The sequence below is a fragment of the Rhinatrema bivittatum genome, chromosome 6, assembly GCF_901001135.1.
Source record: "Rhinatrema bivittatum chromosome 6, aRhiBiv1.1, whole genome shotgun sequence".
Lineage (NCBI taxonomy): Eukaryota > Metazoa > Chordata > Amphibia > Gymnophiona > Rhinatrematidae > Rhinatrema > Rhinatrema bivittatum.
In genome coordinates this window covers 151,246,453-151,259,310 of record NC_042620.1, presented here as the reverse complement: position 1 = coordinate 151,259,310, position 12,858 = coordinate 151,246,453, and the positions used below count along the sequence as shown (strand labels likewise).

Here is a 12,858-nt window from a genome sequence, read left to right as displayed (position 1 = left end):
AATGAACAGACTAGTGTATTATACAGCAGTGGCAATGATGATAATAAATATAGATAATTTATAATAAGTAAATGATAACTATACATTTGAAAACCATTTCAGGTTTAAATGAGAAAAAGAAATAACCTAATGGACATTGACTTATGTTTCACATTACAAGGACATATACTGTTGAAATAATTCCCAAAGGTTCCTGACAGCATGCTTCTGACTCAGAGTAGACCCCTGAAGAACTGATCTTTTGATAAAGTGCAAATGTTCTGCAGAGTTACTAAAGAAACCCTCCTGGAGTTTGTTTTAAAAAAAAAAAAAGGCAGAAAAATCTCTACACTGTTGTACAAAGAAATGCTGCTAGTCCAAAGGCAGAAATTTACAGATGGGTTGAATGCACCACTGGATGCACTAAAGGTCAAACCTACTTACTTCCAGCCAAGAGTAAATTTCACGTTCCTGCATGCTTCTAATTTTGGATTCATCGGCAAATTCATCCATCATGCAATCCATCAGATTCATAAGGGACCGAACTAAGTTTGTATCTGATGTAGGAGATAATTCCTAAAATATAAAATGAAAATGGTCTTGAAAATAAACTAAGATGCAATTCATTGGACCTCTTTGAACTTTTAAGGTAGAATTGAATGCATGGTTTGAAAGTAAAGGTTTAGTTTATTTTCTCCTTAAGCTACCTTTCCAATGTAAAATCACAGTGGTTTACAATCAATAAAGTGAAGTTACTCACCTGTAACCTTTGGTTCTCCAGTGTACAGCAGGATATCAATCCTTACATGTGGGTGGCATCATCAGATGGAGCCAGGCACGGAACTTTGTTTTTAAAGTTTCTAGAAGCTTAGAGAATGCCTTACTGGGCATGTGCAGCTATATTCACCTTCCTGCCTCCCAGGCAGGTCCCCTCAGTCCATGATAAAGCTAAGACTTGGAGAAATCTACTCCAAGGGGAGGTGGGAAGGACTTTGTGAGGACTGATATCTTGTTGTCCACTGTAAAGGCAACATTACTGGTAAGTAACTTCACTTTCTCTGAGGACAAGGAAGATGGCAGTCCTCACATGTGGAGACTCCCAAGCTACAGACTGCCTCAAACAAAAGGGAAAAACTAAACAGTGACAAAGGTACTACTACTGTGTTGGATGGTGTAATCACTTTGGGCTAGATTCAACAAACTATCACATGCAATAGGAAGAGGGGCATGTTTTATGGTAATAACCTATTTACCACAATGTGCAGTTTGCATAGGTATTACCACAGATTGCAATAACTTTTTCACACTTTGTGGTCATACCACAATTGTTGCAATTTGAGAGAGAGAGAGAGATTAGCTATATGGCCTCTCTAGTAGTTAGGTATTTATACCTCTATAGGAGGCCCACCTAGTAACTCGAGGTGAGGTTTAGGCAGTAGTATAGGGGTTAGGGGCCACTTTGACATGCAGAGTGAGACATACAAACAGAACAGTACACTCTTCTGAAGATTTGATGTCCTTTGGAGTGAGGAGACAGTTCCAAGTTGTTCCAGTCAAACTGGGGTTGAATGCGTCTGTAGCCATGGTATACCAAGCAAGATCGGGTGAATGGCTTTATCCATAACCAGGAAAGAGTTGGTCTCTGAGTGGAGTGACCCCATGCAGAGACTAATGGTTTGAGTAAATATGTGACCTCACCAGGAAGTGGCTCACCATGTATGGATGATAGTAGCAGTGGTGTAGGTGTCCGGACGGTGGGGATTCGTAGGTGCTCTACAAGTTGCTTAAGTATGAAATTTCCTCCGGCACCAGAGACCACTAAAGCTACAGTATGAAATTCAAAGCTAGTCAAAATGATAGAGACTGGAAGAGTCAGTGTAGGAGATGGAGAGGTGAGACCTAGGAAGAGTCTTCTGGCGGATCTTAGGTCTGCGAGTTTCCCAGACAAATAGGACAGGAGGGTACTGCATGGCCAGGCTGTCCGCAGTACATACAGAGGCCGAATCTTTTATGAAAATGCCTCTCCTTCCCCATCAAATGGCTGCGGCCTAGTTGCATGGTTTCTTCCTCCTCGATACTGGGTATAGCTGTGGTTGGTGTAGCTGCCGCAGGACGAGGATGTGGAACTCCCAAGGTTGTCTTCTTGGGACTCTTTATCTCTTGCAAACATTCACATAGATGACGATCAATACGTCCAGCTAAATCAATAAGAGCATCCAAGGTATCAGGGAGTTCACGAGCAGCTAACTCGTCCTTAATGCGGAATTAAGACCTTCTAGAAAAATAGTTCGTAGACAACCCAGGTCCCAAAGCAACTCAGTTTTAAATTCTATAACATAATCAGACAAAGGTTTGGTACCTTGCTGAAGGTGTAGGAGTGCAGATCCAGCGATGGTCTGATGAGCAGGGTCATCAAACACTGAATGAAATAGGGTGAGGAACCCAGACAGGTCATGGAGTATCGGATCATTACGCTCCCATATAGGTGAAGCCCAGGCCAGGGCTTTCCCATCTAATAGAGACAGGATGTACATAGTCTTGGATACTACGTTTGGGAAATAAATAGGCTGTAAGGAGAAGTGCATACAGCACTGGTTCAGAAAGCCTCAGCATAATAAGGGATCTCCTGTAAAACGAGTGGGTGCTGGCAAAGGCACTGAAAGTCTTACGGATCCAGTAGGTGCAGAGGCAATAGCCTTGTCAGGCAAGGATGTAGTGCTTAGTCAGGAACTGACTAAGTATCCAAAATCTTTTGCTGTTCAGCCAGTCACTGGGCCAGGCCAGGGATGGCCTGAAGGGCTGAGAGTTGAGCTGGGTCCATGGAGTTAGCAATCTGTTATGCTTAAGGTAGAATGTGAACCCTTAGGCTGAGATGAGCGATGATTCTGCCCACAGGGAGGAGCCCTGTGAGCCTCACCATCAGCAGGCGTAGTCTCAGTGGCGTGGCACACAGCTAAATGAGGAGACTTTATTAATAAGGAGAGAAAAGGAATGTCCACAGTATTAGCAATAAGGTACTATAGTCCCAAGCAATGAGGATTGCCCAGGATGAGCACGGTGGACAAGATCCGGTAGTGGCCCGCGGAGTGGGGTATGCCGTGGATCCCCTCTGATGAACATAGGCACCTCAGGAGACAGATCCGGTAGTGGCCCGCGGAGCGGGGTACGCCGAGGAATTCTGTACAGTAGATGTTGATAGCGATACCGAGACCCAGACGTGGATCAATGTAGATGATGAGCAGGAATACTGTAAAGCAGGGATGATGAAGGCTCTTTACTGAAGAGAGGCGGTAGTGGCCCGAGACTCAGGGTACGCCGCGTCGAGTCCTCTGTGTAGTCAAAATTGAAGGTATCAGAAGGTACTCACAGTAGATGATTCCTGGAGCAAGGTAAGATCTGAGAAGCAGATCCAGCAGCAGACAGGCAGAAAGGCCCTCTGAGGAGCAGATAGCAGAGAACGCAGAGGAACCCCTGAGGAGTGGGTACTCAGAGCGTCCAATAGCCAAGGCTGTGACAGGAACAGGAAGTCCAAGAAGTGCAGAGTACAGCAAGATGGAACTCCTTGCTAACTAGATGGTGGAAAGGACAGGTTCGCTTAAATATGCTGAAGGGTAGACATCATCAGATGGGGACGCCCCCGAGGTTCCCACCATGACGAATTCAAATAAGGCCCTTGTGCTTGCGCGCCTAGGTAACTCCAGGTTCAATATGGTGACTGGCAGCATCCACGCTGTCCCGGGGACACCGGAGAGGTCGGCATGTACAGGCAGAGGCTGCCATTCTTCCCAGACTTGATGGAGCAGGGAAAAAAGAGGTAAGCATGAGGGGTTGCAGCCATCTGCGACTGACAGGCGTAACACTAAGCATTCTGGGATTTTTTGTTCTGCTTTTGACAGTCTAGAATGTTGAGAGATGGGAATTAAAACCTAGGACCAGTTCAATGTCAGGTCTTTCTAATATCTTGGTTAGTTGGTTGGTCTGCCCTACATTTATAGTTTTTTAAATCCAGTCGTATGTAACTATATGATTATGTAGTGCTTAAGGGGTCTATTTATTAATGAATGATGTACAATTTGTTGCACTGGAGGTGGACCCTTGACCTGGTGCAGGATTGGTATGACCCTTTGGTCAGACCCAGAGAGCGCCTGCCACCAGGAGGTGGAGCACAGGAGGAGACAAAGGCTAGCTGGAGCTTTGCCAATAGCAACCTGGGGTTCTTTCAGGTAGAGCCCTTGGTTACCCGGGCCGCCTGGTCTTAGGTGGGCCTTGCAGGGTTTCCTAGACAGGAAGCGCAGGGGAGTGCCCACCACAAACAAGGGTGCATGGTCGATGTCCAAGCAAGAATGTCCAGAGGTCACAGGAGGCCAGAACAGAGAGTCCGAGTGGATAGCGAGGATGAAGGCCAGAGTATCAATCCACAATGGTCAGCCGAAGCAGGGGTCAGTACCTGTAGTTAATCCGGGAGTAGTCAGGTCAGGCAGAGGTCAAGTTCGAGGCAGTGATCAGGAGAAGTCAGTGTTCAAGCAGAGGTCAGTTCCAAGCAACTATCAGAAGTAGTCAGTGGTCAGGCAGAGGACAAGTTCCAGGCAGCAATCAGGAGTAGTCAGTGGTCAGGCAGAGGTCAGATCCAGGCAGCAGTCAGATGAAGTCAGTGCACAGGCAGAGGTCAGTACCGTGAGATTACTGGGTACTACCAGGAATGGAGAGACACAGGAACAGGAGACACTGGAACAAGAGACACTGGAACAGGCAAACTAGAGAACACCAGAGTGTATGACCCGAAGCAGTGCTCGATGACAGTCCTGCCGGACCAGGACTCCAGCTTCCGAGGAAGGAGCCAATGGGCGGAACGGTACCCCAGGGAACAGACAGCCAGAGGCATGATCCAGGGCAAGACTGTCCAAGGCAGAAATGACCTGGGTCCTTGGTGGGGGAAGACCACTTCCTTAATTCCTGCCATCAATCAGGGTGTGCTGCGGAGCTGGGAGCCACCCTTGGCCCTTTAAGAGACCGGGTGGTCCATGAGCGTGCGCCTAGGGGCGGCGCCAACGCCATGGAGGATGCCGAGCCTGGATGGCAGACTGTGAGCGGAGGAGCCGGGGACGCCACGAACTGGCTGCAGCAGCGGAGGAGGAGATCCCGGAGCTTGTGGATGGGAGAGCAAGGTGAGCAGGGCCGGCCGCGGAGCGGTCGCGGCCGGGACCCACAATACAATTATGCACATTAACATACATTAATTCACATGGCTCCCAATATTTACTAATAATACACCTTATGCCTTGATTAAAAAACCCTAAATATGATGGGCAGCTTACACAGGTGACTCCCATGGATAGTCCTACACCCATGAAACTAACAGCAGGATATGTAGGTATATACTAATTATCTTTACAGCTGCCAAATGAATAGTACTATATATTAGAGAATATTTATGAACTATTATTCAACAGTATCAAATATTTTATTATTTTATTTTAATTTACAGTAGGAGTATCAAATTACAATACTTGAAGGCTGCAAAGCAGCCCAATTTTCAAGGTATTTCCAGTGAATATATATGAAATACATTTGTGTACAACTGAAGCACTGCATGCAAATATATTTCATGCATATGCATTAAGGATATCCTGAAAACAAGACCAGTTTGCAGCCTTTGACAGTTTGACATCTCAGATTTAAAGTTTCCTCCAGCACCTTTCAGCTTCTAGTTTAATCTAAAACAGCCCCTACTAGGGCTACAATGCTCACAGCCTTCATTAGCAACTACCAGTGAATGTTCCATATTTTTTACCATCTCCCAAATCTTGTCTACCCCAGCCATGGCAGCAGCATTATTTCACGAGGGGCTACAAACTATGGTTCCCTCTAGAACTTGGTATGTGGGCATCCTGAGACTGTTCACTGGATATCCTTGTTATGCAATGGTTAAGAGGTCCTCCCCAACAGGGGATATAAATGTCTGCACAGCATTTCCATCCCTAGCTGGCCCATGAAGCTGAAGTCAGGCTTAAGAATCAAATCTATATATCCTGCATGATAACCTATAACATTGCTACTGAGTCATTGAGCTAGTCCAGAATCAAACTATTTAACAGTATTAAACTAACTCTTAGGAATAGCTGGGTTTACATATATTGTTCCTGTATATACCTTTGCACATTTTCTGATCATCTGAATGCAAGGGGGTATTATTCTATCAAATAAACCTTCTATAAAATTCTTATGCATTGCGTTGACCCCAGGAGGCATGTCATTTAGCCAAGACAACATCACTGGTTTCCATCCCAACATATGAGGCTCCAAATAGATCATACCACATCTAGAAACCTATAAAAGAAAAGTATTTTGTTTAGAATCTGTGGGTGTTAACTAGTTGATATAATTTATTTATTTTTTTATTTATTTAAAAACTTTTATATACCGGTATTAGTATGCATACATCATACCGGTTTACAATGTAACTTTAAAGGTAGAAATTACAATGAACAGGGAGGGCGAACAAGGAGGAGTATACAAAGAGCAGGAGGTGGAGGAATTAAAGCAATAAATAAAAACTGCAACGGACTATTTACAGGAATATACAAGGCGTAGGCAAGATACTTGCAGAAGTCGGTGTACTTAATCAGGGTAGGCTTGTCGGAAGAGCCATGTTTTAAGTTTTTTTCTGAACTTGGCGTAACATGGCTCTAGCCTGAGAGTGGTAGGGAGGGTGTTCCATTGTTTAGGGCCTGCAATGGATAGTGCACGGTCCCTAGTAGAGGAGAGGTGGGCTTTTTTCAAAGGGGGAATGGAGAGGGTGCCTTTGTTGACAGTGCGAGTGGGTCGTTCAGTGCGTATAGGACGAAAGGGTTCATCCAACCAATTGGAATTGTGCGAGTGGATGGACTTGTGCACTATGGTTAGAATTTTGAAGAGAATTCGGGATGCGATGGGGAGCCAGTGGAGTTCTTTGAGTATTGGGGTAATGTGATCAGCTTTCCTTGAGTTGGTGATGACCCTGGCGATGGCATTCTGGAGCATTTGTAAGGGCTTGGTGGTGGAGGAGGGTAGGCCAAGGAAGAGGGCATTACAGTAGTCCAGCTTTGAGGAAAGGGTGGCTTGGACGACGGTGCGGAAGTCATGATAGTGGAGGAGGGGTCTGAGTTTCTTCAGGATGTGAAGCTTGAAGAAACCTTCTTTGAGGATGGAGTTGATCTGTTTTTTGAGATTGAGTTGTTGATCTATGATAACCCCAAGGTCTCTTACTGTGGGTTGGGGTGTTATGACGTTGAAAGCTGGATCGTTGGAGATCGGTGGTTTGGGAGGGAGGTGAGGAGAGATAAGGAGCAGCTCTGTTTTGGAGGAGTTTAGAGCGAGGTGGATGTTGGTGAGGAAGTCATTGATGTTGGCAAGACATGTGTTCCAGAAGGCAAGGGCATCTGAGAGAGAGTTGTGAATGGGAATGACGATTTGAACGTCATCTGCATAGAGGTAGAATTTGAGGCCGAGGTCTGTGAGGAGCTGACATAGAGGTGTGAGATAAATGTTGAAAAGGGTGGAGGAGAGGGAGGAGCCTTGTGGGACACCTTGAGACAAGGGATAGAGTGTGGAGTTGGCGTTTCCTATCTTGACGGAGAACTTTCTGTTAGATAAGTAGGATTTAAACCATAGTAGGGCTAGGCCTGAGATGCCTATTTCGGATAGCCGGTTGATGAGGAGGTTATGGTTGATGGTATCAAAGGCAGCTGAGATGTCGAGTAGGGCGAGGAGGTAACAGTTGCCTCGGTCCATGCCTATGAGTAAGTGGTCCGTGAGGGAGAGCAGGAGGGTTTCTGTATTGAGGTATTTACGGAAGCCGTATTGGGCTGGATGCAGAATGTTGTTGCTTTCTAGATATTCTGTAAGTTGGATGTTTACAATCTTTTCCATAATTTTGGATAGGAAGGGCAGGTTAGAGATAGGGCGGAAGTTAGCGGGGTCTTTAGGGTCTAGTGTTGGTTTTTTTAGGAGGGGCTTGACAATAGCTTGTTTAAGAGCATCTAGGACAGAGCCTGAAGAGAGGGAGGAGTTTATGATGTCTGCGATGGGTTTGGATATAGTGTTCGGGATGGAGAGGAGGGATTTTGTGGGAATGGTGTCTGAAGGGTGGGAAGCTGGTTTAAGTTTTCTGAGAATAGATTCCACTTCTTTAGCGGAAGTCAGGTCAAGGGTTTGGAGGGTGGGTGAAGTGGGGGAAGGTTGGAGGGAGGGGGAAGGGGAGGTGGATGGAGAAGGGTGTTGAAATCTGCGGAGGATGTTGGTGATTTTTGTGAGGAAATACTGGGCGATTTCTTCGCTCTTAGTGGAGGCATCATTCTCAGGGATAGTGGGCTGAGAGGATTTGGTGAGGTTGGCAACATAATTGAAAAGGGCTTTCGGGTTGTACATGTATTGGTGGATCTTAGCTGAAAAGTAGTCTCTTTTTGTTTTGAGGGTGGTTATTCTATATTGGTGAAGGGTAGTTTTGAAACTTGAGGCGAGTTGGGGTGAGGGGGCTTTACGCCAGTTTCTCTCACGCTGCCTGAGGGTATTCTTTAGGGATCTTAGTTCAGTCGTGTACCAGGGTTGATGATTTTTTGTGGGTTAGGTAATGTTACGTCTGAGATGGGGCATAGTTTGTCAGCAATTTCAAGAGTCATGCTGAGCCAGGATTTGATGGCAGTCTCTGGACTGGAGCAGTCAAGGCTAGTGGATGTGTTGGAAATGGCAAGAGCCAGTTCATCTCCAGAGCAGGGTTTCCTGAAGGTGAAGGTGGTGTTGTTTGATTATTAAAATAAGGTAATCTAATTTGTTATTTTTATGGTACCATACATGGATTTTGTTCATTAGTAATGATTTGATCTTTTTCTCCTTGCAGAACACTGATTTTATATTATTTACTGACAGAAACAACCTTATCCACATTTTAAAAATGTCAAACCGAACAGTTCTGTTGCCAATGACACCACACTTAACAGCATAACAGGTCTCCCACTCCATCATTAATCTAATTTGGGAACTAGAATGCAAACAATATAGACATTTTTCCTGGAAATACAGACAAAAAGGTCATTACTTAACTGTAATTGCTTGTCGAAGACAGTGAAACTGATGAGTTTTGAAGTATCAACATTCTTCCTCTGACTTGAAGCCTTTGAAGAGACTGACCAGTGACATTGTTTCCTGGTTTCAAAACCAATCAAAAACCTAGCATCTATTTTGACTGATAAGCAGTGTGGGCTTAGAACCTTTGGCCTAACATTCCACTTTTGCAGTTGAAAAGAGCATAAAAAACATCTGAAGATAAGATACCTTCAATCATGCTGATTTCCTATTATAACTGTCAAAAAAGGAAGTAAGGATGACTGGATTCCACAACTCTATCATTAGCTAGGAGTATGTGAACTTTATGAAAGTTCTAAGGTTTGGGAGAAAATCTTGTGAATTAGCACACAGCATTCACCACTGTGATTCTATTAAGCATACTTTCATTTGATGGAATAGCATTTTTGCACAAAATATAAACCTTAGAATTAGCTGTTTATTTGTGCTTTATTCATCAAAATAGCTGACTCTACCTTGCAGATTGACAAATAAAAACCAAATTTATGACAAAAGATATGTTGCATAGTTTGGGTAATTGCCAGGTTCTTGTGGCCTGGTTTGGCCACTGTTGGAAACAGGATGCTGGGCTTGATGGACCCTTGGTCTGACCCAGCATGGCAATTTCAAAGAATTATACCCAAGGCTTATTTTCTGCAATATTCTTGAGTTGCACAAAACAGAGACATAGCTGAACACATATGGCCAGCAGAGGTTTTTCATGCTGAAAAGTATTTTTAAGCTGGGTCGAGGATATTTGACTCTGCACTTTGGAGGATTTTTCCTTTGCACTACTTTTTACTCATGTCTGAATTTAGCAGAAAAGAGTAAATAATAGGTACCCAGAGGCAAGTTTTTTAGATCACATCCACTGAACAAACTTTCCCCTAGATTCATCAAAAATTGTTAATAATGCATTGATAACAAAAAGGGGTGTGTTTATGGAAATTTTTGAATTACCATACCATGTGGTAACGTACTGCTTTGCAATAGTAGTATTGCATGGTGTGGTAAACTTAGCACACCCTGCAATAATCCCTATTTTTTGCATTTTGTGGAGGGAGAGGGAGACACTGACTATCTACAAGGCCCTCAGAGTAGTGAAGTATTTATCTATATAGGAGGGCTATCTAATAGGTTGAGGTGAGGTGGTGGTGGTGGTGGTTTAGGGTTTAGGGGACAGGTTCGCATGTAGAGTGAGATGTACGAACAGCACAGTATACCTTGTTGAAGATTTGGAGTGAGGAAAGTCTCACAAAGATGAAATTTCTACTATGTTCTCTCACCCTAGTTTGATGGACTCTATAACAGGGTACCATCAAGCTAGGGTGAGATAACATAGTACCAAATTTCATTTTTGTGAGACTTTCCTCATTCCAAATGATGTCAAATGTTCACCAAGGTGTACTGTGCTGTTCGTACATCTCACTCTAAATGTGAAATTGGCCCCTAAAGCACCACTAACACCTCATCTTGACCTCCTATTTATCTCCTATAGAGAGATAAATAGGTACACACAGTAAGGCCCTCCCCAGAGGCTCTCTCTCTTTCACTCTCTCTCTCTCACTCTCTCTCTTTCCCTCCCCCTCCAGCCCAGAAATGACCAAAATGCAGTTCAAAAAATGTATCACAAATTGCATTAAGGCCATATCAGGTATATTGCACAACATAACACCAGGAAAAAAGGTATTGTCATTTCCAATGTTAAAACCGTGCAATAGTATGTGTTATGCTATTGCTTCTCATTTAACTAAATACTACCAAACTCCTCCCTGATACTGCCCCTCCAAAAACTTTGCATTCACGCCATACGTTATGAAGAATAACGCAGGTGTTATGGCTTTAACACACACATTATTGCATGCATTAATGCCATAATGCATTTTGATGAATGACCTTGATTGTATTTAAAAAAAAAGTCCATTGGAGACAGTCTACATTTATTTTAATGTTATGTTTGCTGATAGAAAGAAGATTTTTAAATTTCTTCTTCCAACACTTGGTAAATACCATGATTTACTTCTTGAATTTTTGTCTTTCAGGGTATCAGGAAATTTTTTCTTACGAATAATACGTTCTCTGTAGTGATGGCATCTTTTGAGCTTTCAATTGTGTTGTATCTGCTGAATTCCATGTGCGTTTATGATGGAAATGTTTTATTGGTGATTCCTTTCTTACAAACTGCAATAATATTCTACCATGTTCTGCTTATATCATTCTCTATGCTATATTTTCAGAGACTGAGTATGTACTTTTAATATTGTATATAAATATCATATAATTTATCAAATATAAGTTAAATATTTTTTTTCCATGTTACTCCTGTTGCATCTTTAAATACATATTTGCACAATCTGTGTAAACTAAAGGAAGTTTTAACACCATGAAGAATATTAAAATAGCAACTTACTATATATATTTTTTTAAGATAAAAGTTGTACTAGTCAGAAAGAAATTGCTTACCTAGGAAGATAATGGGCATGCTTCCAACAAAGTAAAAAATAAAGAGTCAGCAAAGTTCATGTTGGCATTAGATAACTTCAGATATCCTACCTAAACATTTAAGATACATCTAAATTTCTTTTTAGGTAAACTACTTTTTTGATATAATAGCAAAGCAAAATATTTAGTATTATAATTAATACTTTAAATTAAGGATAATGTTTAAGTTGGTTCTGACAAATTGGAAAACAAAGAGGTTCATGTTGAGGAAGCCAGAGAATGGGAAAATTGCCTGGGTACGTTCACCTAGAGAACTTTACCTGAATATTCCACAGAATATATTTGGGTAAGTATTCTGCTGAATATACCTGGGTTAAGTTACCCAGGTCACTTTAGGATAGACCACACTTATCCAGCTAAGTTTATCCAGTTAGAGCTGGATATCTGTGATAGCTGAATAAACTGTAGCCATGCCTCTGGAATGCACCCCCCCCCCCCTTTAAATCTGGTTACATTTTAGCCAGTTAATGACTTACCCAGCTAAAATGTATTCACTTGGCAGGGTGGGAAATTTAAAACTCAGGGTTTGTCCTGGTAACTCAAAAAGTTATCAGTACAAAGCCTTTGAAAGTCAATCTCAAAGTAAAATACATTTTTGCTTAAAAAAGCTACAGTCCTTTTTGAACAGGTGATAAGGAGGGTAATTTTCAAAAGCATTTTCATGGGTTGAACAGTGTTTTTTCCACAGATATGTTTTCTTTTTAAATTGCATGCCTGATATGCTGATGAACTTATGACATATGTCCTGTTCACCCTTAAATTTGCCCAGGGGCAGAGATGGGGAGGGGTTTGGGTTTAACACACATCTGTTAGAATATTCAAATGGCCACACAAACTTTACAACAAAAATTTCTGTACACTAAATAGCAGGTGTAAGTGTGTCTGGGTAGATTTGGGGGGATAATATTCAAAGGAGACTTGTGCACATAAGTTTGCTTTTAAAACTTGTGTACTTTATGGACATATTTGCTGGCTAACTTATGTGCAATGTTACCAAATTAACTCCATAGGAAGTAATTTGCAATAGACCACCTGGCTGCATTGACACTTTCAACTTATGGACCTATATCTCCTGCAGTTAGCTGCCTAGGTACTTTGTCTTGGCAAATTAGCAAACAGAACATAGGCATATACCGAAGATCTGCGTACCCTGCCCCTGCAGCTGAGCAGGAGGAAAACAGCACAAAGGCATGTAAAACACAAAGGTAGACATGCTGTTTTCCTCCCCTGTCCTCAACACACTGTCAGGAACACTGCTTTTTCATCGGGGTAAAACAT

General features: G+C 42.8%; 1 protein-coding gene across 1 annotated transcript in view; it reads right to left on the bottom strand.

The window, feature by feature from the left end:
• DNAH7 (dynein axonemal heavy chain 7) overlaps nucleotides 1-12,858 on the bottom strand; it is a 724,465-nt gene that overhangs the window by 352,678 nt on the left and 358,929 nt on the right. The window contains 2 exon segments of the mRNA XM_029606081.1: nucleotides 424-555; nucleotides 6,130-6,306. Coding sequence (XP_029461941.1) covers nucleotides 424-555; nucleotides 6,130-6,306 — 309 coding nt within the window.